The following is a 27,948-nucleotide window of genomic DNA, read 5'->3' on the forward strand; positions in this document are numbered from 1 at the left end:
ACCAGCCAGGGTCTGATCTGGGGGGGGGAACAGAAAACGTCAGGAGATGAAGTCTCCTAAGGCACCTCTGGAGGACCACGAGCAGCCCGGGGTGCAGGAGCTGTTGTGTGTCCGTGGCCATGCTGCATGTCAAGACATCACCAAAATTCACGGGTGCATCCAGGCGGAGAGGAGGCGGACGCAAACATGCAGGCAGCGTGGGCTGAAGCTTCCTGGTCCAAAGCTAAAGCACAGTTTGAGGAGAACCCAGGGCTCTAGAGGAACTGTGCAATTAGGAGTGTTTCGGCACTTAATTGACAGGGGAATTGGTCACCAAGGCACTTCTGAAAAAGGCCACCTTATGCTCATCTTTATCTTCAAACATCTCCATACAAATAAAATCTAGTCCTTAGCACTCCTGCCCAGAAGAGGAAGCCGCCACAGCCGTCAGTAATCACGCTGCTAATGCTTGCCAGAAGATAATCAACTTGCTCGCTTGCTGGCGAGCAAGAGGACCCAACCCCCAAACCCATCTCCCTCACTGCAAATAACAGATGGGAAACTGCGCTTGTCCAGAGAATCGAGCTGCGGAATAAGACAGTGCCATTTCATCCTATTAGTCACTTCTTAACCAGTTTTCTTTCCTCTAGTTAGCACTCCCTGAACTAACTGAAGGCTGCTAGAGCAAGTCTTCTCTTCCCAAAGGGCATGAGGAGGCATTAACCCACATGAGGCTCTGCAGACCCTCTGGGTTTTAAAGGCAACCTCCAGCTCCTGCGCCTCGCCATTCGGATGATCTTTACCCATACCACGCAGCCACCGATGCAGAGATGAAGCAAATATTCAAAGAAAACAAGTGCATGCTGAACAGCTTCGCAACTAACCTTGGTCTGCCATCGCACGTAGGACCGTGCTCCCCCAGTAGCATCCCCCTTGGCTAAGGCACCGATTGAGCTGCTAGCTCCTCAGTAAGCGCAAGCATCCCGTTCTTCACTACTCGCCCTTGCTGGCAGAGAGAAGCGGATGGGCAGGAGGAAACCTTTCCAGCGCCAGACCCAGGCGCTGCTCCTCCGCTCCCCCTGGAGAGTGGGTCCCCCTGCCAAAGCAAGGCGCTGCCTAGCTAAGCACGCCGGCAGTGCCACCGCCCGAGGCGAAGGGACAAGTCCTTCCAGTTCATTAGGGAAGGTTTCTTGTGCAATTTGCTGCCTCACTAGCTCCTGTTTAGACAGCCTTTGTTCCCTGTCCGCAGGAGCGCATGAAAGGTTTGGACGTATATGTCTATACGCGCTCAGAGGATGCTGTCCCCTGGGCTTGGCCAGGGAGGATTGCAAAGAGCTCACCCCAGGTTTTAACCTCTTGAGCTCTGCACGTCAATGTGCTCTAAGTGCAGCCCCAGGTCCCCTTCCCGCTCCGTAATGCGGGACTTCCACACGAGCCCTCGCAGTCCAGGAAAGCCTAATGGCTGGCTTTGCCTTTTTCTGCTCCTGCTCCCATACCCTGCCGCCAGCCAAAGGACGGATGTCCAGAGTAACAGGAGCCTCCGGTCCTGCTCACTTATTGTCTTCTGCAGAACTAAAATAGCAGCCTGGGAGGGAGCGGAAGAGCTCAAAAAACTTTCCTTTCACCGGTACTCCTGCCCAAAGCAGAGAAATACATGAGGACACGGGGTTTCTCTGGGTGCAGAGTGGCTACCCCATACAGCAGCGATGCAATTCATAGCTATAATGCTATAAAGAGCATAGGCTGCTCTCGATAAATAGACTTATAACAGATTAATTTAGAAGCAGCCCAGTTTCCTATTGGTAACACAAAATAAAATCATCATTCATTTACTGCATGGCTCCACATTTACTCAGTTATGAGTGGTCCCTGCTCCAGCCTTGCCCATGAGTTTCTGGCTCCTTTGGGAATCCTCCTGGATAAATACAGCAATAGGAGATAATGGCTGTAGGTCAGGGACTAAACTAAGCACGCTTGAATATTTGAAGGTCCTTTTACACCCCAAACTTTGCATTACCTTGGCAGCATCAACATCTGAGTACGGTACAGGGCAGAGAGGATCATGATCCTCTGACCCAGTAGCAAGCATCTGGGACAGAAGTTTTAAACAATAAAGACAATCCTGGTGCTAGCATAAATAGCCCAAAGTATTTTCAGAGACAGAGTCACAGACCAGGTGTTATGGCCTCACATTTTCTCCAAACTGAAGGAGCCAAGTTAGGTCTCATTTATCCTGGGCCAATAAGTATTTATGAGTGAAGCGGCTGAAGAGAACAACTTCTGCAAATTAATGTATCAGAGTGGATCAATGCATCAAAGCAGAATGTATTTTCTGCCTTTCTTTTTTATTATTATTCTGGATTAAATATGTAATAAATGCTCTTGCAGAATTTAAGGCCTGAAGATAGACAAGCTATTGCACAATCTTTTTACATACCTAAACAGATTTAATTGCTCAATTATTCCAGATAAACACGATAAGTTCCCTGCCATGAATAATTTATAATCCAGCTAGCCACACAATCTATGAAACACAAATCTATGGCTGCAGCAAAGGAAAAGCAAGCAGATGCCATGATCCCGAGACACGCCGGCTTGTTACCAAATGCTGATCAAAGGAGCAATAGTGTAGGCTGCCCAGGGCAGGTCTGATCTTGCCTGAAGTCACTCAAACAGCCTGTACTTTTATTTGGGTTATTGTGTTACTTAGAGGATGCAAATAAATAGGCACAAAGTTTGGATGTGCACCTGGGAGGAGATAGGCACAGCACATACCCCCTTCTGTTCACGGTCCGGACATTGCTGGGTGTCCCGCACAGCCCTCCTCAGGAGCTGGCTGTACTGGTTTCTCCAGGAATTTCATTAGATGATTGTGACGGAGCTTAAGAGCTGCAGTGAAGCACAGCGGGATGCAGCGCACTGGAGGACGGAGGCCTGACAGGGCTATCACGAGGGACGGCACTCAGGACCTCGCGGAGGAGGCAGGGGAAAGAAAGGTCCCGTCCAGCCAGGACTTACCACGCTCAGACAGGAGAGACCCGAGAGGGGGACCTGGAAGGTGTCCAGAAGGAGGGTTAATCCTAAACCCATGACGAAGCCATCCCAGGCAGCCCCCTTCCCGTGGCAGAGGGGTAACGAACCGCAGCGCTGAGCACTGCCCTGGGAAACCTGTTGTACCAACCACACATCGACCGGTCAGAGGGGCAGGTACAGCCTCCGGGCTCCAGTGACCCCGGACAAACACAGAATGCTTTCCCACGGGGCTCGGGGCCCTATCATAAACCTTGAGTATCTTTATGACTCTCTGAAAAGCAGATGAGAGGCACTGGGGGGGTTTCTCCAGCCTGGGCACCCAGCACTGCCTTTCCCTGCCCCACTCCCTGCTTTTTCCAATAGATGCTCCCACGCCTGAATTTTATTTACACTGCTGCTTTGTTCCAATAAATCCGCATTAAAGGCTTCGGGATTTCGCCCTGGTGTTCAGAAGCAGCAAGACAAGAGGGCTTTAAGGGCCTCTGAAAGGTTTTGGCTCTATCCTCTGCCCCCAGACAGGATCAAACAAGCCTGCATCGCTGCCGACAGATGTTTGTCTAATTTGGTCTTTACAACTTCCCATCAGTTGTGGATTTACTGGGTGGGCAGCAAAAGGGAGAATAAAGGGGCTTTGGCTTAACCATCCTCACTGCTAGAAAACATTCCCTAAATACTAACCTAAATCTTCCTTGCGGTCTAAGTCCATTACTTGCCGTCCTACAGACCACAAACACTGAACAGCGGCTATTCTATTCAGTAAAAACAGTCGGCCAACAGCTTCTCTGCTGAAGGCATCCACTGGGGGAAGAACATCCTGGCACCAAGGCCACAACGTGCAAAATGTCTCCTAGAGGCACCCAGCCACCACCTTCAAGCTGCAGAACTCTTGGTCTTGATCTCCCCTGGGCTCCATGCCACCTCCATGGCCTTCAGACCCAATTAATGTTTTTTTGCGCTTCCAGGTACAGCTTCTGTGCATTTTTAGGAGCTGCTCGGGCAGCTTTGGAGGACTGCATGCTATGAAAAGAGCTCAGCCTTGCATGGTCCCATCAAAGCAGCCTACAGACCACCTGCCCCCAGACCCACCTCCTGTCTTGCCTTCTTCTGGAGGGACCCACTTGTGTGGCCCTGGCACCTGAAACGGGCTTACAAGCATAGCCATAAACACCAGAAACAGCTTGTCCAGTCACCAGCTACCTATTTTAATAAATTAGAATAGGCTTTCTGTGTTGGAATTCCTATCCCCATCCAAATGCACCTGGACCCAGCTCATAAGTCATCATCTAAGTAAAAAAACCAACTCTAAAACAAAAATCTGCGAACAATCAGAATTTGAACACATACCTGAAAAGCCACATCACTGTTAATTGAGGTTTTTATAGCCATTATATACCCTCAAAGAAGGGGATACTTAATTGCAAGCCAGTCTACAATAGCAATCACCCTGTCTTCAAAAAAAAATGCTAGTTGCAAACCAAGATTAAAATTGGTCATTCAAACCATGATTTTTGCTTGCTGATCTAAAGTCATTATTGCCATAGAGATCTAAACTGATACACCCCAGAAAGGCAAATAAACTCTTAATCAAAAAGAATCCTGCTATTTGAAAGGCTGCCTCTTCTATCATCACCCAAGCCAAAATATGAAGTTACCCAATCAGGGGAGCCCTCTGCTGCCCTCCTGATGGGGGGCTCAAAGGATCACCATAGAGCAACCTGCCTGGGACCCCTCAAGCCCAGCTTAAACCCCTGGGCAAGCTTACAAGGAAAGCTAGTTTCGTTCTGCTCAAACGAGGGGCTGAGTCCTTGATTACAAAACTAGAAACTGTTAGAGAAGAGAAAAAATTCCAAATAGAAATCACTCAGTTTTAAAAAAATCAGCAGCAAATCTTTCCTCCACCTTTTTGGGCTTCTTAGCTTTTTTTTTTTTTTTTTAAAAGATCTCCAAACGGCAGCAGCTTTGGGTCGGCACAAAAAAACCCCGACAAAAAAACTCAAACCCACTATGCAAGAATTTTTTCACGAACACCCTTTTTGTTCACACACACCACTGTCAACTGCTATTTTAAGGTTGCCATTAGCCCCTCATTGCCCACACGGCTGGCTATTGCACCCCGTGGTGCACAGGGAGCATCCCCCTTGCCGAGATAGCGTTCCCACTGCTGAGCTACAGCAGCATTTCTAGCACCGGTGGCTGCAAAGAGAAGATGGAAAGAGAGATGGAGATGTATTGGACACAGTGGTGCATGCAGCCCCAAGCAATAAATACCAGAGAAATAAATCAGGTTGCTCATTTGAACAAAGTATTTAAGAGCTCCTCGATGAGGGCATCCGTCCACACCATCACAGCCGACAACTCTGTCTGCAGGAGCGGACCAGTGTTTAATAAAATCTCAAATTAACTTGTCAGGCCAAGGGGAAAAAAAAAAAAAGCAAAAAAAAAAGCTTCTCTTACTTGCAAATAGTGTATTTTTCATTAAAGCATCACAGCTGTGACAGACGGCTATCTCCAGGCAGCCATCCTATGCCTTTGGCAGGACATTTCTGAGAAGGTGCACAGTTTCTATAAAAGCATTCCTTAGTCCAGCTCTATAGCTCAATACATAGTCTATAGGTGCCAAACGCGCCCAGCACCTCCATGCCGCGCCCCTTCCACCAGTGCTGCCGCCGCAGCCATGGAGCACATTGGACCAGATGATAAGCGATGCAAGCTGCGGTGCTCGGGGAACGGCACTGCTCCATGTCCATGCAGACAGAAAGGAAACTACAGAGGAGCAACCACACAGTTCAAGCTGATTTCACCCCCTTGATTTGCTCCAATGCCAATTAGAAACCCCTTTCAGGGAGAAACAATAAATCTTGTCACAGTGCCATGGCCTCAAAACCAGATGACTTAAGTGCAATTACCAGCCACGGGACTGACTCTGATCTACAGGGCATTTTTCGCAGGCGGGATAGCAGGAGCAGTCACTGCTCCCTCCATTTTCAGGTGTACAGCTGGATGCGTCTCACTCCTGATTTTCAAGCGTTGTGCATCAAGACCTCTAGCTGAACAGTGGGAGCCATGCCAACTGCGAGCAATCAGACCCAAACTGCCTTAAATTGGGCAGATAAGGGATGGATTGGCCAGCAAGAGGGAAGCAGCAAGACCTGTGCACCAGGGCAGGGAAAACATTTTACATCCAAATAAACACCACCTTCCCATAAGCTTTTTATCTGCCCACAGCCTTGTCTGTTGGTGTTAACCCCCTGCCTGGCTGGGCTGGCTCCTGGCATTCTGCAGAGAAGGAAAGGAGAAGCAGGTCTGAACCTCAGCATGCAGCAGGCATTGGGATGCAAAATGGCACACTGGGCATGACCAACATCACCTTGGGGGATGCTGCTTATCGGCACACAGCGACCCACTCGCCCAGGGAGACGGTCTCACCACGCTGAGACCTTTGCTTCCTGGTGGGATGCAGGCTGGGTGGCACGGGGCAACTGCCTGCAGCTGGAAGTCATGGGAAAAGGGGTTGGCTGGAGGAGAAAGGGGACTTGGGGCAACAGCCTGAGCTGGCCAAAACCATCAGGAAGGGCAATGAAGCCTTCACTTTTTACAAAAAGTAATGTAGCACCTAATGTTGGCTCTTGGTTGGGGTGGCATGGGTTTGAGATCACTTAATGCAGCGGTGCTGGAGCTGTTCAGAGCCCTCCAAAAGACATGTCCTTCAAACCTATCAGATCATGGGACTTTCCTGGGCAGACCTGCAAAAACTTTACACCCAGGATCTGCATAAAGCATTATTTCAACATGTCCTCCGGGTCTCAATGAGAATTTAGCACCTGGAATTAGTTATGGAAAACAATATTTCAGAAGCCGCTGGATTTTTTTTCTTCCTAATTCAATAAAGCAATAACGATCGTCTGCTGAGAGCAAGTAATGGGATCCCAGAAGCAGCTCAAAGACAGATGGCAGCAGCAGCATGCCTGTTTGGTAATATTTCTCAAAGCGCTCTCCAATTTGAAAGCCACAATCATATCATCTGGAAAATTAATATGGCAGGTCAGAACATAAGGTAGAGTTTGTAAAAACGGATTTCAGGGTATTAGCTGGCCTGGCCCAGCATCTCAGTACTGACTTGGGACTCCAAAAAAATCAGGATTCATGCCCCAGTCTGCCAAAGGTCCCTTGGGCAGGTTGCTCAGGACTAGATGAAAGCAACACATCTGGGTACGAGGGCTCAGTTTAACTCGGCTTCACCTTTTGGGGGGGTGCCCTCCTCTGCCCCAGCACCGTTGGTCTCACATTGGCATGCTGTGCCCCACCAAACACAAAGGGTATTTGCTTTTCTCAAAGCTTAAAAGGTTTTGCAATATGTAGAGTACGTACTGCCCATTGCAGGCAAAACGGAGGCAGACACGCTCAAGGACAAGCCTCTCCCCACAATAAGTATGCTCATTATTACTGAGGAATCCAGAAATTCAGGTAATTCAACTCTTCCTCAGGTCCCCAGGGTAATTTTAGCACAGACCACTAGTTTTTAGCCAGACCTTTCCAGTAGACCTGGTATTTTATCTACTGGGCATCATACTCCGTTCACAGGGGGAAGGAGCAGCAAACAGTGCCTTCCAGGACATCAGGAGAAATATGGGATATCTCCCAGGGAAGAAAGAAGACACGGTACATCTGAGAGGACAGGAGGGGCTGAGCAGAACCGATGTGCAGCCCAGAGCCACAATGAAGCTGATCTCGGGGGAACCCCACACCCAAGGAGCTGCAGGGACACAGCCTTTCCAGCTTCCTCCCCTCACCTATGTCTTTATGTATCAGGGTACGCTGCAATTAAGAGAGAGGGGGGAAAAAAACCCCAAAACTATAATCCCAAGGGGAGTTCCCATTCCTAGAGCCAAGCCTAGCAGTGCCCCCACTGCAGCATGCCCAGCTGTTTGCTGCACGATACGTGCACCCCTATACATTTGCATCCTTAGCAGGCTTTTAATAGGGAACGCTTGCTGAGCCCATGTTTCTAGCAAAGCTGAGTTACGTGCAGTGACAAGCTCATTTGCTCTTTGGGGACGGGGCTTCAAATAGCTGCTCGCTTGTGGCAATTAAAACAGGCAGAGCACTGCCACCGACTCTGCTAGCCTGCGCTGTGACTGATGCAAGTGCCGTCTGTAGCGCTCCGATAAGGATATTGGATGATTCAGAATAATCTGGGCTTTGCTGAACATATGAGCCCGAGTGTTTGTGCTTCTGTTTCCATCTAACAGGAATACTGTGTTATGCTCATTAGAAGGGGGAGAGGGTGGCTGGAGGTAGGTGGGCACCAAAACTTCCTCTCCATAAGACTGATGGGCACATCTGTCCTGCCCACCACTCAGGTCTCTTCCGTGGAGGTCTTCAACTCAAGGGTCTGGCCAGTCTAACCCCATGGCTTGGACACAGCAAGGGTGACAGAGCAGGCAGGGAGGGAGCAAAAAGTCAGTGTTAAGTCTTCTTCCCATCTTGGGGGATTTTCCTGAGCCACGACCTGGCAGCAGGGCTGCTGCACAAGCAGTCGGAGCTCAGTTAAGATGCAGGAGATGGGCATCAAAGTGGGCATGGCAGGGGGCAGGAGGAAGGGGAGGGACACACTGGCCCTTCAGCCTTCAAAACTGACTTCCAGCTGGGTTAGCGCCACATTATGTCCATGCCTTAACTTGTTCTGACAAACCTTTAATCCCACAGACCTGCTGCATAGTCTACTCCCATCCCATTAAGACCACATCTCGCTCTCTGGATTTCCCTTTTGAGCCATTCCAGCAACTTGGCTTTGATTTCATCCGGAGTAGAAAGCCAAGCCAACGGCACAGCCTATTTACAACATGAACCGAATCCAGAACTGAAACATCCCACCCTTCAGCTGTCCTTGATCAAAAGGTTTACAGCCTAGATAAAATGGCATTTCAATCAGAGTTAAAATAACCAGTTTTCATAGTCCAATTAGCACCATACCCCCTCAGATAAGGGCTGCCCAGGAGCACGGCTGCATATTCAGTCTCTGAGATGAGGAGCTGGGTACAACAGAAGGGTGAGGTCTGGGAGCAAGGCTGTACGAGCTTGAATTAAGGTGGTGAGGAACACCTCTGCAGGCACGAACTGCTGTGCCACAAACACCTTTCTGCAGTCACAGGACTGTTTTCAGAAGTCTCTAATACTACTCAGTCTGCCACACTATGTAAATCCCTTTGTAGCACCTAAACGCGACCATGGCTAAGAAACAGGGTTAGGAAGAAGCAAGCTGGTTTCTGACGATGGGAGCCCTGCAGGTCTATAAATAGCAACAGTGATCAGCTAAAACTCAGGTCAAAAGAGACGCTGCCGAGATGTCACCACCTCTGCCAAGCACCGCTATCTTTAAGGACCAGGCAGACCTCGTATGTCGTTACCAGCCAGGGCGAGAAGAGCCACATCACAGCATCTCCTCCCGCACCGGGGGTCTCCCACTGGGCACCCCTCTGCCACGACAGAGACATAGCCCTGAGACAGAACCACAGGGGGTACAAAGTGGGTGCTAGTGGGGAGGGTCTGACACCCCCCATTATAACCACCCTGCTCTCTGCTGCTTGTAGGAAGATGGTAAATAGGAATGAATTTGCCTGGGATTAACTCAATCCCCGTCGAGGCACTGAAAGCGCTTGAAGTTTCCTCCTAAGCGCTCCCTGAAGGCAGCGCAGCATTTCGCCACTAAGCACACATTGCAAAGACGACCGTACAAGCGAGGGCTGTAAAGCCTTGTGCAATTGCTGCTCTCTGGGATATTTTGTGTGCGGCGAGCGGGATGCAGAGGGACACTCAACCACGTGTGAGATTTCACATGCTCGACTGGTAGGAAAACCTCGAGCGGCATCCACACGAGCAAAATAGCTCCATCCACCACCACAGGCTGTAAATGATCTTATTCCTCTACCCGGGGACATCCAGGGGAGGGAACCGAAAGCAAGTAGCAGACACAGCAAAGCTTTCAAAAACATGGGGAGCCTCTGACTCGGTACCCCACTCTGCTTTGAAGAGCTTGACAGCCGCTTCCATTCCTCCACTTGCTTTTCTTTTTAATGATAAAAGTGATATGCGAGTTGAAAGCCAGAGGAAAACCATGTCTCGTCCAAGCAAACAGCTTGCCGTAACTTAATGTACCGATGGAAGGACGATGCAGGGCGGTGGTGGCTCAGCGCGTGCAGCTTGCTGGGCTTGGTATTTATCAAGAGACAGAAGATGCCAAGAAGAAAGCAGGCCACTTCCCATCTCTCAGGAGTATTTATATTTACTTGCAGTTGTTTTTATTACCCCTCTCCACCGCAGCGTTGCTCTGGCATGTGGGAAGCCACGCTCTCCTGTCCCCTCTGAACAATTTAACGTGTCACCGCGGACCTTTCCGTGTCCCTGCAGTCGCAGCTCACTGGAGCCAGCCGTCAGCGGAGGGGAGCCTCTGCAAGCAACACCAGCCCCATTAGTCACCGGGAACCATTTAGCCAAGATAGTTTTTGACATTTTCCACAAGTGAATTTTGCATTATTTGAATCATCTACGCAGAGCGCAGCGAAAGGCGGCATACTGGGAGGAACAGCCAGAATTACTCATGAGCTTTTTTTTTTTTTTGTTGGCTCTAACTTAAATTGCGATCTGTTGAACAGACAAGTTGCACGTCGCTGCAGATGGCTGGGAGAAGCCCTTGCTCAGGCTGCAACAGAGGCCAAAAAGGCAAACAAGTCATTTATACGTAGAAAGCCTCAGCAAGTACAAGTATGCTACGCTCCAGCTTCGTATTAGTTGCTTTATTCAGTGCTAATCGTCCCATTAAAAAAAGGTAGAGCAGAAATAAATAAAATAAAAAAGGCCCAACCAAGAGATAACAGAAGTGTTCTTCACTGCAACGCTGCAGATACAGGATGAAATGAGGGCTGAGATACTTGGTGTAGGGATAAGGGGATTAAGAGGTGAAGGGCAGTGGCGAGGAAGCGCTAAAATGCGGGAAATCCACACACACACATGCAACCTGTTGGTGCAGGGCGATAAATTCAAGGTTCCCATCAATATTTTCTCACCATAAAAAATACAGAATATTCACTGCAATCACAAAGGGCCTATTTTTAGTGCCTAGCTCACGAGGTGCTCTTGAAGAGAGCTGTAGGGCGTCTTCAGGTAGGCACGTCCCCAGCAAGCGCTGGTCCCGGCCAGCCCATGCTGCAGATGCTCACCCCGAGCAGCGGGGACGGGAGCTGCCCCGTGGCAGAGACGGGGCCAAGCATCCCTGCCCAGGCGGGTGCTTCTCAGGGCAGATGCAGCCCGAATCACTGCATCCTTATGAGAAGGCAGCAGCCATGACAAGCCCCGGCTCCTGCAAACAGCATCACATGCTGTGCATACAGGTCACTGCTGGCTGAAGCTCTGCTAAAAACAAACAACAAATTGGAATAAAACTCGCATTTCTCTCCTATTGTGCAGCCTGATCGAATGGAAAATTTCTCCCGGATCTGCAACGTAACACGAACGACAGATTTATTTTTACAGCTGTATCATGAAGAAGGATGATCTCAAAAGAGAAATCACTCTGAAACGGGCAACTTGACTCAGCAACTCGGCGGTCTTGATGGATATGGGGTGCAACGTTGCCACATACAGACGCAAAGAGCTGTCTAACACCACAGCAGCACACAAATCCTGCCTGCCCAAAGGTTTCCTGGGTTTTGACCTGCTCACAGGAGGAAAAAACATATTCCTGAGCTTGCAGAAAGGTGCACAGAAGGGAGGACCGGTACCTACACAGCCAGCCCTACAGCCTTACTTCCCCAGCTACCCACTCCTCCACCACAGCCACCACGAGCGTGACACCTGGGGGTGAAATCCCCCGGGGGATGCCAGACCAGAGAAACACGTATTGTTAAATATTATCCCGCTTTTTGAGATCCAGCATTTTTCAGACCCAACACCCATTCTTTAAGGGCAGGGGGGATTATAATCTCTAAATACAGCTGCACGTTTCTGCACGAGGATAATAATAGGTCTTCGAGATGCAGTGCTACACTTATGCTAACAGCTGAGGCTGGAGGCTGCTTCACAGCCAGGAAAATGAATAGCCAGCGAGGTCCCAAGGGCAGGAGAAAACCTTGTTGGCTTTGCCGTTCAGTAAGAGAAGAGACCGTGTAAATGTAATCTCACGGCTCCTCCCCTGCTGTCACTCCCATTGCAAAGAGCTAAATCAAACACGGAGCTGACGCACCCAGAGAAAACTTTGAAATGTAGGAGATGCCACGCCAGCATCACCCCACAGCTTCTGAATGAAGAGCCAAGAAGGAGAAGGACCACTTTTGTTGTTTGAAAAGGCAGAGAGAGACAAGGGAGATTAAATCTCTCATAAAAATCATGTTTAACTATCTATCAGCAAGTAGATACTCTTTTTCATCCAGTCCTCCAGTACTCAGCCCTTGGTGCTCCCCCGAGCTCGCTGGACACAGCCAGGGTCCCAGAAACAACCACATTAACACCCAGGAACAATGGGGCAGCGTGTCAGAGCACAACATATTGTAAAACATGGCTTCAAGCCACAGAAATTACAGAAACATAAATTACAATTGTGCTCCAATGACTTCAGGGCTACCCAGACCACAAGGGACCTGCACCCAGCTACTCCCCACCAAATCGTTTTAGTATCTATTAGACCCCAGGGCGAAACCACCGACGCCAACAGGGACTTTGCCCACACTTACACAGCAGGCATCAGAGACTTGTAAATGTTTGGGTGTTCATTGAATGACAGGCACAAGATGAGATGGATGACAGGAAGAGATCGGGGATTTACTGCTATTAATAATGGCCATCGTTTTAATGTAGAACTAATAACCCCCCTGGGATCCCTAAGCACAACCCTTTGCTCGCGGGGCTGCTGAACCAGTGGGCACTAGTCAAGCTAAAGCCTCCTAAAGCATAAATACTTCAGACTGGGCCCTTAATTCACAAAACCAGCAGGTTTTACTAAAAAAATCAGACACTAACACACTGCAAAGTATAAAATTGAGACAATGAACCAAATGAGAAATGGGCTTTTAGGAAAAGCAGCATATGAACACCTTCACAGTTTCTGTGACATTTGGGTTGGGGGGGTGGGGGGGTGTTTTTTTAAAATTTCTTTTTTTTCCTCTTTTTGGAAGTCATTTGCTAGATTAATGAGGTGATACTGTGGGCAGGCACTGCTCCTGCTGGTGGAGCTGGGCTGGAGAAGGCTTTGGACCAAGGCCATCCCTCCAGCATTGACAAGCCCCACTCCTACTACCAGAGGTGCTTTACTGAGCTCTTTGTCACCCCTCTGCTTTCCCTAACTCCTCCTTCTTTGCTCCGCTTTACCCAAATTTTCTTACACTACTGAGCAGAAAACCATCGACTGTTACATTATGATAGGATAACTACAGCCCTACACTGTACTTTCATACTCACACTATTTCATTCTCATTTCCTCAGCTGATGGTCTATTTTCCATCAATACAATTTAAACATTTATCCACAAAAATAATTTAAAGTTTTTAGGTATCTCCTCCTGCTGCAGATAACTTAAGAGCTGCTGAGAGGCTTTTGCCTCCTGACAAATGACCCCAACCACTGTTGGGAAACCAACCAGCAAGTTTTTAAACCTCCCTGAGATTTTTTACATTTCACTTGCTGAACGTCCGTGATCAAAGGTTGGTGATGATCTTACATGGCAAGGAGCACGTAGGGAACAAATTTATTCTCAGATATTTTAAATATTTCATATTTTAAATATTTCATATTACATTATATTCATAATGTAAAAAATGCAAAGGATCTCTTCAATCTCCCTAAGCAGAGCTAAAAACATGGGCCAGAACTGAAGTTTAACAAGTATCACCACTTCATACAGTCACAAATACAGCAAATACATTCAAAATGGCTCAGGGACAAAAGCAGGGACTTCAAAAAGAAAGTAATTTGGTAAAGAACACACATGTATAAATATGCTCCTTTTATTCAGGGTGGGGGAAAAAAAAAATCTATTGCGTGCATCTGAATACTTACGAAACTGCATCTGATGAACACGACTTCGAATTGAAAAAAGCACGAAAGAAATGTAAGGAAGAACGCAAAGATTTTCTATAAAACCAAACAGTTCCAAGCAAACCTATTAGGCAGCCAGGCATTTTGGGTTTCATTTCAGCACTAACTAAAGCACATATTTTAGTGCTGTGCCATTGCTCTTGATTAAAATCAAAATCAAGTTCTACATTTTTTCGGTTTAGCACTTAGGATAGGGAGGAAATGAATTAAAAGAAACTCAACAAATTTTAAAAGAACACTGAAGAAGAAATTAATTTATCAAATTAGCAATGCACAGTGGCACTTCAAAACCCCAGAGAAACAGAAAGGATGCCTGCAGGTTACTCCTTATGATACCAAACAGAGCAAATCCAATCAGATGAACATGCTGCAGGATCAGTCAGGCGAAAGCCACAGGAGCAGCATTACAAAGTGAAAGATGTACAAAAAGAGGATTTTCTAAACCTATTGTACTAGCTTGAAACCAAGCTATTCCCCCCTGGAGGAGATGACAGCATTGCTGGTACAGTCCTGCAGAACAAGCTGTCCAAAAAAACCCTCAAAGACAACACAGAGGAAAACTCGAAAAAAGTTTTAATGAGAAATTAAAAATCCTACTAGAACATTAGGGCTGCAATGTTGCATTTAAAATAACACATCTCCATTCAAAACCCCATTTCCTACAGGGGAGTGTAAGCAAATTGTTATATTTTACCATGCTATTTCATAACTTCTTGTCTTTAATGGTGCCATCATAGATAGCTCCCTGCTTCACATTTCCCCTTGCTTAAAATAACCACCTATCGCAAAGGCACTGACCTTCAGGAATAAGTGAATGAATGAGAAAACTGGCACGCCAGCACGCGACCAAATTGAAAACGATGGCAGCAGTTATTTTGGAGCACGGAGATGAACAGAGAGAAGAATATGATTATCTACACGTAAAATACTGAGTGACACCGACAGCAGACAGGAACTTCTGTTTGCCCAGTCTTGTGAAACAAGAATGAGCTGGTGCTCAAAGGAATAAAAAGACAGCAAATAAGAAAACCAAAAAAGATTTTTTTCTTTTTTTTTTTTTTCCTCAGCAAGCGATCAACTCAAGACGGCACAGAGGCCAACTGCTTCATCATGATGGAAATTTATTACCTGCCTTTAAGAGAAAATGACCATCAAGCCACATGAAAAGGAATAAAATAGACAAAGAAAAAGAATATTTCAAAGGAACGTACATGCTTCCGAGCAGAAGGCATCACCTAATTATCGAGTTAAGGTGTTTTGCTATGCAGTACAGTTAACCCTCCTCTGAAAAATCTGCTCATGGTATTTTTAAGTGGCAGGATGGAGCGTGATGGACTACAGCTCATACACTAAGTCTGTTGTTATTTTATTTATATATACAAATGCTATTTTATAGCTTTTATACGTATATAAAAAAAGTAAAAGACACATCAAGCTTACATAAACACTGCATTTTCAAAACTGGGCTCTCAAAACAGTTTCAGAAACCATCATGCCAAACAAGTACTAGAGTTCTCACCTCGCCACACCTGCAGTTTCTGGCAGTACCACAGATTGTGCAGGAGAGGATGTACCAAGTAAAACACAATTTTGGTTTTCTTAGAAAATGTGATATTTTTGACTATTTAATCCTGCTAGAGAGCCTTGAAAACAGAAAGAGAAGTTGCAAATCCATATCTATTGCAGCTCAAAGTAGAAACATCAACTATTCACATGAAAATATATTCATAAGGAAATGCAAATGGAAAATACAACCCCACAAATCACCTCATTAGCAACACTGTGCAGCCACCCTGCAGCACCTGCTGGGTTCGAGGGACCAGACTGGATGTGTGTTTTTCCCTGCCAGGATGGTCAAGCAGTGGAGCAGGTGGGACCAGCACATCCACCCATGGGAGTTTGCTTTGAGCGGAGGTTGGACTGGGTGATCTCCGGAGGTCCTTTCCAACCCAGCTCCTCCCATCAAGAAAGAGAGCAACCTCCAAGCTGCCTCCCATTAACCTGTTTTAACACCACCAGACCGGTTCAGCCACCTTTCTATGTGACCCTGGAATAGCAGCACAAGTAATTATGCTGAGGAAAGCGAGTCACACTTCAACAAGGCAGTAACCACTGCTGCTCCCCCAGCCAGCCCATCATACAGGCTGCCGACACAAGCTGCAAACACTTCTCTTGGACAGCTGTTTTCATCCCCCAGCTCCCTCAACGACCTACTTACAAGTCATAAGGTTGCTTGCTGTTGAAATGCATATTAAGCTCAGAACAAACAAACAAAAAACCACATCTTTTTTCATCCTGGGTCCAATTTTTGAGATTTGGTGTTTAAAAATGCTCCGCAGTCAATCACACTTCAGAGGGCATAGGGACTTAGAGATGGTAAGAGATGGCCTAGAGATGCTAAGCAGAAACTCCATGCGCACATACATTTTAATGCGGGTATCTGCAAGACAGACTCGGGGTAGAGCCCACTGTGGGAAAGCTCTTAGGGCAAGGCAGAGGAGACAAGTCCAGGCTGACCAGAAATGGAGCAATTGGTGCATTTTTGCTTATTTGCTGGTTAACTGATACTATTCAGAGTAGTCAGTCAACTTTCAATGCAACGCTTGGACAACAAAATAAATGTTTGGCAAATCTATTTAAAAGTGAAACAGAGAAGTGACCCATGGCATTTCCTTACAGGTGCCTGAATTTCCACCTCAGGGCCCTTAATTAAGACGTGAGACCTTATACTGAGCTTCACAGGGGTAAATACCTCTTTACAGGGGTACAAAAGCAGTACCCAGCTAATTACATCTTGCTATACCAGGGGTATCATCTACTCCAACTCTCCTTCCGCCAGGAAAAGGGACTGGAAGGCAGGAGTCTCTCTCAAACAACGGTGTTTAGAAACCACTGTGTCTGGTGTCAGGAGCGAGCATTGCACGCTTACCAGAAACCCAGGGGACTTCAGTGCCCGAATCCTGTTTTCTCACACACTGGAGCGGCACAGTGGCTTTCCAAAGCATAGCTTAAACTTTCTGTTACTAAGCCTGAGAGCAGGAATCCCCATGGTTTGGATCTTAACAGCTGCAAAAAAATCTGTGTCACTTCCCACCCTGCGTGGGGGTCTCTGACCTGACAGATTGGCACGGGGAGCCCCACACCCCAGCCAGCCCCAGCACCCCCTGCTCACCACCACTGCTGGATCCATCCCCAGGAGCCCTGCACATCCATTTCACACATCCCACGAAACGCTCCCCCAGCGAGGCATCAGCTTGTGCACGACTCTTCACACCTCTCCTGCTGCCGAGCACGATGCTGCCTGAAACTCATCCACCACCGAAACATCACCACCTGGGATGAGTCAGGGTCTAAGACGCTCAACACCTTGGGGTTGCCAGCAACTCCCCTGCTCCCCTCCCACTGTTGAGTCCTTCAACTTCAGGACAATTTTGTGTCCCCAGACCTCACCTTGGCCAAGCATTCTGAGGTCTCAGCTACAGAGACCAAACCTCTCCAGTGGTCTACCATTTCTCTTTACCTAATTTACCTCCCTTGTCTCATTAAAGCTCACATGATCACAATTATCCCCCGATTAGCCAGCAAAGCCCTTGCTCTTGGTCAATGCTTTGCAGCTGCCAAAAGTAAAGGTGCAACTTCTGTGCTTGCAGAAAACAAGAACTTCTCCTTGCAAACCTTGGTGGCGGCAGCCGCCCCACCACCCATCCGAACTGGCTGGGAAGGCTGCCCGAGGAAGAGGAGGTGTTACCTGGGTGAGGTGTGGGTTGGGGTTGAAGCCGCACTGGTTGCAGACTTTGCTGTGACACTGGGTGCAGGCATTGAAGTTCGGCTGGCCGGGGGAGGAGGTGAGCTCCGTCGTCTTGCATATGGGGCAGAGCGTGCTGCTGGGGAGGGGAGCGATCTGCGGGAGCGAGTAGGGAGAGGTAGGGGTGCTGCCCCGGTCCGGTGATGCTGAGGGAGACTTCCCTGAGCCCTGGCTCCTGGCATCCACCTGCAGCATCCTCTGCGGTCCCTCTGCCGGTGGTCCGGGCTGGCCCCGGCCCCTCATCTCCCGGGGGCTCTGGGAGCTGGGTGCAGTCTGTGCCAGGGAGGGGGATGCCGACCGCTGGCCCGTGGCCTGATCCAGCTGCTCCGGTCTCCTCGGCATGCTGAAACACCATTAAAAATACACATAATAAGCCCAGGTTTAGTACATTTAATGACGCCAGTCAATGTAGAAAACATCTAAAGCACCCTCTCTACCCCTGAAGGCCCAGCTCAGCCAAGAAGGCACAGCGATACCGCACTGCAAACCTGGGAAATTGTTCAGATCAGCAGAAGGATACGCTTTACCTTACAAAATGAGGCATGATTTCAGCTTTCTCTTATATAACCCAGCAGCAGAGATGTAATTGAATTATCCGGCGTATTCCGAGTTGAACTTTAGTCAGAAAGTTACACATAAATGAGAAGCGAATGAGAAGTTTGGGGCAGCTCAGCCTCCTGCCAGCCAAGGGCTCCCCGTTAGCACTTCTCCAGCACAAGCGCGTGCTCGAAGAGGCGGCAGCAACTCTGGTTTGCAGATTGCGGGGCCCCTTCTGCACGGAGACGGCCAACGCGTGCTAAACCATCTTCTCACAACCTACTTTTATGAGTTGTTGTGAAACAAAAAGACTGCAAAGAGCCCTACTTATTGAAGGAAAACCCCTCCAGAAGCCCAAAGGAGGCAGGAGAACTACTTAGACTTTCTCGACTGTCTAGCTGCCCCCTCCCTATGGAAGTCACAGGTGAAAGCAACTGAGGGCTTGTTTCCCAGGGGCCAGAGCTGTGGGAAATTAAGAGAGAAGGCATCAGCTCTGCTCTAGTAATCATTACTAAAGTGAGATATGTAGGGAACAGGGGCTTGCATGGGCTGGCTGCCCCCCAGCTGAACCCTCTTCTGGGTGATGTGAGTCTTGGCTGGGCAGAAAACCGGCCGGGATGCATCAGGTGCCCACAACAGAGCTATGAAACCTCCCTGTGAAACCCCAGCTACCCAGAAGGAGCAATGCTGAAGGTGGCATTGCACTCGCTGCTGGTCAGGCAGCAGTCCCATAGCCTGCACAGAATACTCAGCACCCTGCAGCATGTGCTCCCTGCCACCCCAGAGCTCAGGGAGAGGGTCCGGTGGCCCCAGGGAGCTCTGGAGCAGCTTCAGCTGCCAGAGCTTTGAGTCCTTGTGTTGGAGAGCACAGCGTGAGTCGCCACGCACCCTACCTCCCATGTTATTTCAGCACAGGTACCCTGCAGTGTGCTGCTGATGGATGATGAGTGCACAAGAATGAATCTGCAACGGAAGATGTTTCTGTAATTACAGAATAATTTGGTGCACGTGCTTATCAATAATGCCCACAAATATTTCTCAAAAAGGCAGAAGCCCTAATGCCCTCGCTACCTGTGATCTACAGCTGTTTAAGAAAAAATATTACTCAGAAACTCAGATTTAATAAATTGCTGATTTACCCAAGCAGGGTCTGACCTTATAAAGGTTTAAAAAGGGAACTTAAATGCATACAACTAATGAAATTCAAAGTGCATGTTGCCACAGTAATAGGAAGTCAGATGAAAATAAATATTAAAATAGCACTTTGGGAATATTTTTCAGCTGCAGATTGAAACCCACTTCTCAGAAGGAGAAATCGCACAATAATAATAAAGCAAAGCAATAAGGGAGTAACTGATCTGCTCCAGACTGAAGAGCAAACCGCACCTGGCCCTGCAGCAAGACACCTGCAGTAAGCATGGTTTGCACGCCTTGCTCCTCCATCGTGAATACTGACGACCTTGAACTCAGAATTGGGATTTGCTTCCTGATGCTGAGGGCTGCAAAGCTGCTGCCCCATAAAACATGTGGCAGCCGTAGCTGATGGAGATGGGAGAGCTCAGTCCCAGACACCAGCAGAAAGTACTGTCAGAAAGCAAAATGCATTTTCGCTCCTTAAGTTTAATTCTTATAAAACCAGCAATATATATTCGAATACATACTATCCTAATGATGTATTAAACAACACTGAAATAACATTATTTGAAAAGTTTAATCTAGATACGGTCAAATAACTGTTGTTTGGAACAAGAAAAGGGTTATTCCACCACAAATTTCAAAATTCTTTTTTTTTTGCCATTTGATATGGAAAAAAATGTTTGCCACCAAGTGGGAACTCTGACTCCAAACTGGCTCTGACCACCGAAATACCACTCAACCACAGTTTCACTTCCCAGCTCAGTGAGAAAAAGAAAAAACTTACAGCAGCTACCCACAGCAGAAGTGTTTAGCAGTATATTAGTAGTTACCACCTATTTTTGCAGCTGGTATTAGTAGTACTAGCAGTCTGGCTTATTTAGTTCAAGCACCTTTCTTTAAATAAAGAGTGAATTTTTTGCAGCAAATCAATGTGAGAAGCGCAGTACCTCTGAAGCTACGCTCCATCAAGATGAGCTGTCACACAAGGCACAGACAAGTTCACTACGTTTCCTACCCAAAATAGAGTCTGTGGTTCTCTTGAAAGACCAAAACCCATGGGAAAAAATACACCAGGTGCTGTTATTTTGCCTTGAGCATCATTCCTGGCACAGAAGAGGGTGGAGGGCAGTTGGGCACTCGCTGCCCAGTGGGACAGTGCTGCTCTGGAGATGCTCTCCCAGCCTGGGATGAAGCTCCCACCTGGCTCCCTTCACCTTTTCAGGTGCAAAGAAATGCCTTGCACTGTCTCCATCCCGCTCCCAGCAGAGGTTTCGCTCTGTGCACTTATATCGTCACTGCATTTATTTATTTTATAATTATCCAAGATGCCTCAGCCATTCCATGACATGGGCTGGGCTGTCTCTCACTTGCACCAGTTGAATGTGTCTATGAAATTTTAAGACCAGAAGAAATCATCTGGTCTGTCAATACAGTAACTAAATAGAGGAGAGATAGCCCAGGAAAGAACATGAGAAGAGTCATATGAAATCAGATGCAGGCCCATGTTTTTTGCATCTTTTGCCAGGATGCTCCAATGTTTATATGTCTTGTACCTATCTATGAGCCCTTTTGTTGTTTTTACACAAGTCCCAACTGCAGCTCATCCCCTTTTTCATTACAGCCTTCTTTACCACTGATAAAAATATTAACTAGCATCGGGCTGCTAACCAGTTCCAAAGGAATTTCCCCCAGTGCCACTAGATTGCTTGTTAACAATTAGATTGAGATGTCTTGATAAGGCAGGATTTTACTCGTTTGATGGGGGCTGTATTGATTTTGCACCACCCTAACTGCTGAATTAGAAATATTGGGTGATGCTCAGTCAAACATCTCTGCAGGGTCCAAATTCAGCAGCGCTCTCACAATTACCAACAGAGTTATAATTTCATCCAAGTAAGGAATACCAAGTGCGTTTGACTAAGCTTACTAACAATTATACCATCAAGGTTTCCATTTATTATATCCTGTCTATTAATGCTTTTATCAAGAGAAGGTCAGGCAGGCAGCTCTATTAATCTGCCCGCAATCACCAGCAGGTTGGGCAGCTGGGAAAGTGCCATTTTCTTCCTTTTTTTTTTTTATTTTTAAATTGAAAAACGATGGCTTTCTTCTTGCTTTCTAAAACACCCTCATTTTACAGCATAAAGCCGACATAGCGTCAAACCAAGCCACAACCAGCCTGCTGCCCTGGTGCAGCCCAGCCAGCCTAAGCAATGCCCACCATCAGCCCTCTGCCCCTCAGCCTCTTGCCCAACCTTCTCCAAGTTTGTTGGAGCTGAAGTCTGACCATCCTTGGAACACGGGGCATCGAACCAGCCATAGCAGCACACAGCACCAGCCTCTGCTTTCTGCAAAGAATCTAGCATTTCACCGTCCAGAAGTATGTGGGGTAGTCCTGCGTCTGCAACATCAGAAGCCTGGGTTTCACTCCCAGCTCTGTGGCGTATCCCTGCCTCCTCTCTTACCTTCCCCACACAGTGAAAGAAGCATCTGCCCATCTCTCAATGCGAAGCATTGCAGAACACCCACAAAAATTAACCCTCAGCTCCATGCAAGAGAGGAGGCTAAACTGCAGGGTTGCTTGCCATGTAGCCCAGAGCTAAAAAACACCCTGAGAGATTAATCTGTACCCAGGTCTGCTTCTGCGTCAGATACTTCTCCTGATTAAAAAGGTGCAGAACTTGCCTTGTTCCACTCAGGAACGGGCACAGGTATGAAACCAGCCTTTCTATTTAGGGCTGGTGCAAACGTCTTGGCAGGCTGGGAGGAGATGGAGAACTAGGAGGGAAAAGCTGACTGAGATGATCAGAAACATGAACAGCATAATGAAAACCAAGGGTCAAAGCCATTCTCCACAAAATCAAGCTCAGCGGTGTACGATGTCACAAGCACCTCAGATTTTCTATGCCTGATTTTTTCCCTTCCATAAAAATTGTGGTTTTTCATTGAAATAACAAGAATTGGGAAGGCTTTAAAAACAAAATCCTATTTACAGCCAAAACAAATGTTAGACAGTTTGCTGGTTAATGTTTAATTTCAGGAAAAAATGTTTTGTCCTAAACCTAACTTTTGATGGCATGGCAGTGCCAGTGAAAATATGTCAGCAGCTTTAGGAAAGATGAAAGCAATACAGTGACATAGTATCGGTTTACAATCCCGTTCCAGTAAATTGATACAGCCTTCTTATTTGGGAATTCCTAGGAAAAGTCAGGGCCTGTAGAAGGGAATGGCTCTGATTTAACTTAAGTACGTTCATTGGTGCCACTAAATTCTACAGACAAGACCCAAGCTTGGAGCCAGCATCCCAAGAGATGTCAACGGGTCCTTTTTCACTCAAGATGCTAACTTGGGAGCAATAACTATCACAAGGTAAATGCCAACACCATTAACATCTTTGCTATAAAATCAAGTAATAATGATATTACACAAAATCTACATGCATGGCTGGTAAATCAAGTCTTGTTCAGGTGTGGTGTGTGGAAAAGTTCAAGAGAGACCATGTGCACTGGTTTTCTCCTAAGTGGTTTTCTCCTAATTTCACGTTTCCCCCTTGAACGCACTGGTCACATCCATCTGCTCAGCTGCCCTCAAACCCTGGCAGTGCTCACATCCACAGGGGCTTGGCATTTTTGGTCCAAGTAAATCTTTCAGGAGCTGAAGCCCTTTTATGCAACTGGGAAACACGGATTGCATCGCTTGCTCTGCTTGATGACAGCTGAAATGGGTCCTGGCTCACGGGGCAACTGATCTAACTACTGCATTATAGTATATAAAAAGAACGTGAAAACAAATGGCACCATTGCCATCATTTTACAAAGAGCATGCCCTGCTTAGGCTTTCCAAAGCAGAGCTGGGTTTGCCTATGGAAGGGGGGGTCCTAGCTTCACATCCCTATCAAAAATAAGCAAAATGGGGACAAGCAAGTCATTTCTATTAGCAGAAAAGAGTGAAAACAAATGACTGCTTACCTGCAGTAAAACCAAGGGTATGAGAAGCAAACAAATCAAGGTAAAGCATGAAAAGAGAGAAGCTGTGTAGACGCTCACACCCAAAAGAGGGAGGCTGGGTTAACAAACAAGAATTAGAGCTGCTCAGCTACGAGAAGAGATTTGACCTAGTTGGTTTGACTGAAACCTGATGTGAACATCCACATGACTGATTTTAAGAATCACTGAATATAACCTATTTAGAAAAAAAAAGGTAGCTAAGCAAAAGGGCAGTTCCACTCTAGGTCAAAATGGCACTGGGTTTGACTCAGAAAAACATAATTCCTAGTTGTTATGGGTCGGCATAGGAACTGCGTGGGACAGTATCAAATACTAGCTGGTATATACTGCCTATCAGCAAGTCAGACTAGAAAATAGGACATGCAACCTTTTAATAAATAAACAGAAAAAGAAGCGTCTGATGTGGAGGGCCTCCAGTTTCAGCTACGTGCACTGAAAATCTCACACTAGCAATGCTAAAACATCCACTAAGCTTGGGAGTTTTACTGGTGGCAGCTTTGTAGCTCTAAAAGTGCTACATCCAACATGGGGAATCCTGTATCAGAGACTGCTTTGACAAAAAAAGAAGCAGTTACAGAATTACCTGCTTAAATCCAAGTGCCCCCAGCTTAATTACATTTATGTCTATGCAGGAAGAAGTTCATGCTGGAAATGTGTGTACTGGGTGGTTTAAAACCAGCAAATGCCACACAGCTGAAAACAAAATAGAAAATACGAAATGGTGACTAGAAACTGCCAGAGAGTATTTTGTTAGATGGCAACACAAGCACTCTTCTGAAAGGCCACAGTGTTTAATGACTTGCTTTTGTGAGCAGTGGAAAAACCCTGTTCTCCTGCAGCTTTGTGCTCCAGGGTTGCTTTATCCCCGTCAAATAAGATGCAGCTTCTGTCAGGCATTTTCCCTGTGACCGAGGCATCCCTAATGCACATCTCCTGATGCTGAACTGTATGGCTGAGCTCCAGCTCAAGGCTTTCACCCAATCTGGGCAATCATTCGGGTCCCTAACCTCCACCCACCTACCTGTTCTCGCCAATATAGAGGAACTTGATATCCTTGAGGCCTCTGCCTCCCTGCTAAACCCCACTGGGGCTGGGGTTCATGGGGGGGCTGCCAGGCAGGCGGTGGCATTTAACGCACCAGACTAACGACCTTCCCCAGAGGAACCACGTCCCAGCACGATGCTGCCATGCGGCCAACAGCGTGCGATGCGCAGCGTGCCACCTTCCTCCTCTGGCCCCCGGTTTTGCAGAAGGTAACACACTTGGCACTGTCGACAACTTTTCCCTTAGTGTAAAATGCAGAGGTCCACGCAATCCATGGAAAGGTAACAACAACCAGAAGTTTTCCGGTTTATATCCACCTTACAGGTGCATGACTCGGTATACTGCAAAGTCAAGATTAGGAAAAGCCTCAGTCCACCACAGACCAGCTATTCTCCATCTTATTAGCATCATGACTAGTTCAACCGAGAATCAGCAACAGGCTAACACATCAATGTCACTCACGCTGCTGCATGAAGCACGGTTGTTGAGAAGCATCAGCCATCTTATTAGCTGAATCCTACATACCAAAAGAGGGGTTTATGACTGATTTAAGCTCTAAATAAACATTTCCTTGCTAATTTTCATTCCCATGCACTGCCTTTTTGTAAGTGTTTGTGAATCATTATCAGTTCCAGTTGGACTAGATGATCATTGCAGGTCCCTTCCAACTGAACTATTCTATTCTGTTCTGTTCTAATTTTGCTACGTGGCAAATAAATACTTAATTTGCACCTAACTTGGCCCTGGTTGAGCTAAGAGCAATTTCCCCTAGGGCGCTTTGCAACATAAAACCAGAGCAAGGGCTGCTCACACCCACCAGCCCTGCATCCCCAAACTTCTCTCCAGAGAATCCCAAAGTCTGAGGTCTACTAGTCACCCTATGTAGACCACAATGATCATCTGCAACTGAACACACGGCAACTGATCCCCGTAGAGTCGAGAGCAGCCTCTGTGAACCCCAAGACCTGAACTGCAGTCAGGGGAGACTTTTGCAAATCTCCCACGAGCTCTTGCAAGCCAGAAGTCACCGAGTGACCTGCAGACCACATCATGCTGCTCTGGGGAGCTGCTCTTTCAGCTGCTGATGCCTGAAAAGTGCAGCCACCACTGTCAGGATCTTGGCCAAACCCCTCAGAGCCACCAGCAACTGGCATGACAGAAGAGCCTGCAGGTAATGATCTCTGTCCAATATATATCAAAGAGATTTCTTCTGAGATAGCTTTACAGGAGCAGGCACACTGAAGGCTGAAAGATTTGAACGGGTGTCCTTTTCAAGTGATATAACTGTTGCTGAGAACATTTACGATCTTGAACTTCAAAGCATTAAAATCTCTCAGGGATAAGTGGGGTGTCCGATATCCATTCTGCCTTGGTGTCAGGAAAAATCTGTTTCCTCTGTGATAGCAGAAAACTACATGTAAATCTTCCAGAGAGAGAGTAGAAGCCACTTCTTGATCATGATGCAATTAGCTGCACAGCGTAAGAGGAGCGGTACAGCTAGCTGCTGAAAGCCAGGAGGGCGCAGATGCAAAGCAGGAGCCCTGGCTCCGCTGTGCCTGCAGAAATGCTGTCCCTGGGGTGAACATGGAGCTATTAGAAAGGTCCACAGGATTTCTGATCCAGCACCTGCATCTCTCTGAGCACTTAGGAAGGACCTGGAAGATATAAAGCAAGGAGGAGCAGTGGCTTTTCCAGTGAATGGGTGCAGTCCATAGGTCAGCTTTGGACCATCGGTGCAGGTGAAGACCAGCCTTGGAGCCCTTGAGGAGAGCTGGAGGGAGAGGAGGCAGCGGGCATCCCAGCTGCTGGCCCCAAGGATACTGCTGAAGGGGAGGATGCTCAGCATGTCTGCCCGACTGCAGGACTCATTAAATGCCCCCCCCCCCCAATCAAGCATACCAAACTCCACATTAATTCAGGTGGAGAGCTAGGGTGGCCATGCTCGGGGGATGCTGCAGGCTGGATGGTAAAGTGGGCTGCTGCCTGCAGAGCTCCTTCCCTCTTTATTGCAGGACTTGGAAGGTCTGCAAGAAATGATGAAGAAGAGCCCTGCCACAGAGATACGGCCCTGCAACCAACACCAGGGAGCACACAGAGAAAGGGTGGCTGAAATGGGGATAAATGTCCCCAGGAGTCACCGTGAAGTGCAGGCTGGAGCCATCTTTTCAATCTGGTTTCCACCTAGCTATTCAATGTCTGGCTTCTGTATCCTTCCCCAGTCCAACTGATTGCTGTGAGCAAGTCATGTATGCATGTTAAAAATTATATAATTTATAAAGGGTCATGACAACCTTGAAAATACTGTGGGCGTCAGAAAGGACAAGTATGATGGGTAGAGTACCCCAGCCAAGGAGCAACCGGTCCCTTCCGCCTCCATCCACTTACATCTTATAAGCAAGCTCTAGCAATTAAACGGTAAGAGAGCTGATTGCCACAGTCACATTTAACTAAAGACCTTTGTCCTAGTAAATTTAACAGCACGAATTACTGTGCTGTATTTATGAAATGCCAGCAAAGCCAAAAGATAAACCACAGCATGAAGCTAAGGAATTTTTATGGCACATGGTTAATGAAAGCTTGTCTTGTAAATCTATGATTATAACCCACCTCCCCCGAGAGCCTCTCTGATTTTAATTGGCAGCAACACAATTTTTTGTTTAGGTTGTTAACTATTCCCTAAAGCAATGCAGAGTACAGCTCCCTGCTCTTGACTTAGTCCTGCGACATGCACAGTGCCTGCTTTGAGATGCCAAAATTGACGACAGAAACTTTCAGTAATGGTGACCATAATAGACTCAGCTTCAATCTATTGCAGAACTGGAAAAACCACACAAATACACGACTACTATATTTAGATTTAAATGGGGGGTGGGGTGGGGCGGGGGATTAGAAAAAGTGAGAAAGTTTGTTAAAAAAGAAATTAAAAGCAGCAGGTGGAAGGGTAAGAAAGGGAAGTTTCCATGGCACCTGTTAGCATATTAGGGCCTCACACAAAACATAACAATCAAGAAAGGGTTTAAGACATGGCCATCACAAGGCACCATAATTAAGGGTGCAGCAAATAAGGCTGCAGAAGTAAAAGGAAATCCTTCAAAAAGTAAAAATTGTATCTAGATGAGAGAAAACCAAAACAAAACAGAATCTTGGCAAATTAAATTTAAAGCCCTAATAAAGCATACCAGAAAAAAAAACCCCAAACAACTTTGGAGGAACAACTCATAAATTGGGCCAAAAAAAAAAAATTCTAAAACTTTAGAAATAGGTAACCTGCCTATTTCCTGTCTTTCCTATTTCCTATTTTCCTATCTGGAAAACTGAAAG

The 27,948-nt window shown here is 47.1% G+C and overlaps 1 protein-coding gene across 1 annotated transcript in view; it reads right to left on the reverse strand.

Annotated features, from left to right (window-relative positions):
* Nucleotides 1–18,169, reverse strand: part of BSN (bassoon presynaptic cytomatrix protein) — a 71,471-nt gene extending 53,302 nt beyond the window's left edge. The window contains exon 1 of the mRNA XM_010561620.1: nt 17,846–18,169. Within this exon, the coding sequence (XP_010559922.1) occupies nt 17,846–18,145 (300 nt within the window). The 5' untranslated portion in view covers nt 18,146–18,169. The remainder of the gene's footprint in view (nt 1–17,845) is intronic.
* Nucleotides 18,170–27,948: the final 9,779 nt, after the last annotated feature.

The sequence above is a fragment of the Haliaeetus leucocephalus genome, unplaced genomic scaffold (genome assembly GCF_000737465.1).
Source record: "Haliaeetus leucocephalus isolate CR32 unplaced genomic scaffold, Haliaeetus_leucocephalus-4.0 Scaffold148, whole genome shotgun sequence".
NCBI lineage: Eukaryota > Metazoa > Chordata > Aves > Accipitriformes > Accipitridae > Haliaeetus > Haliaeetus leucocephalus.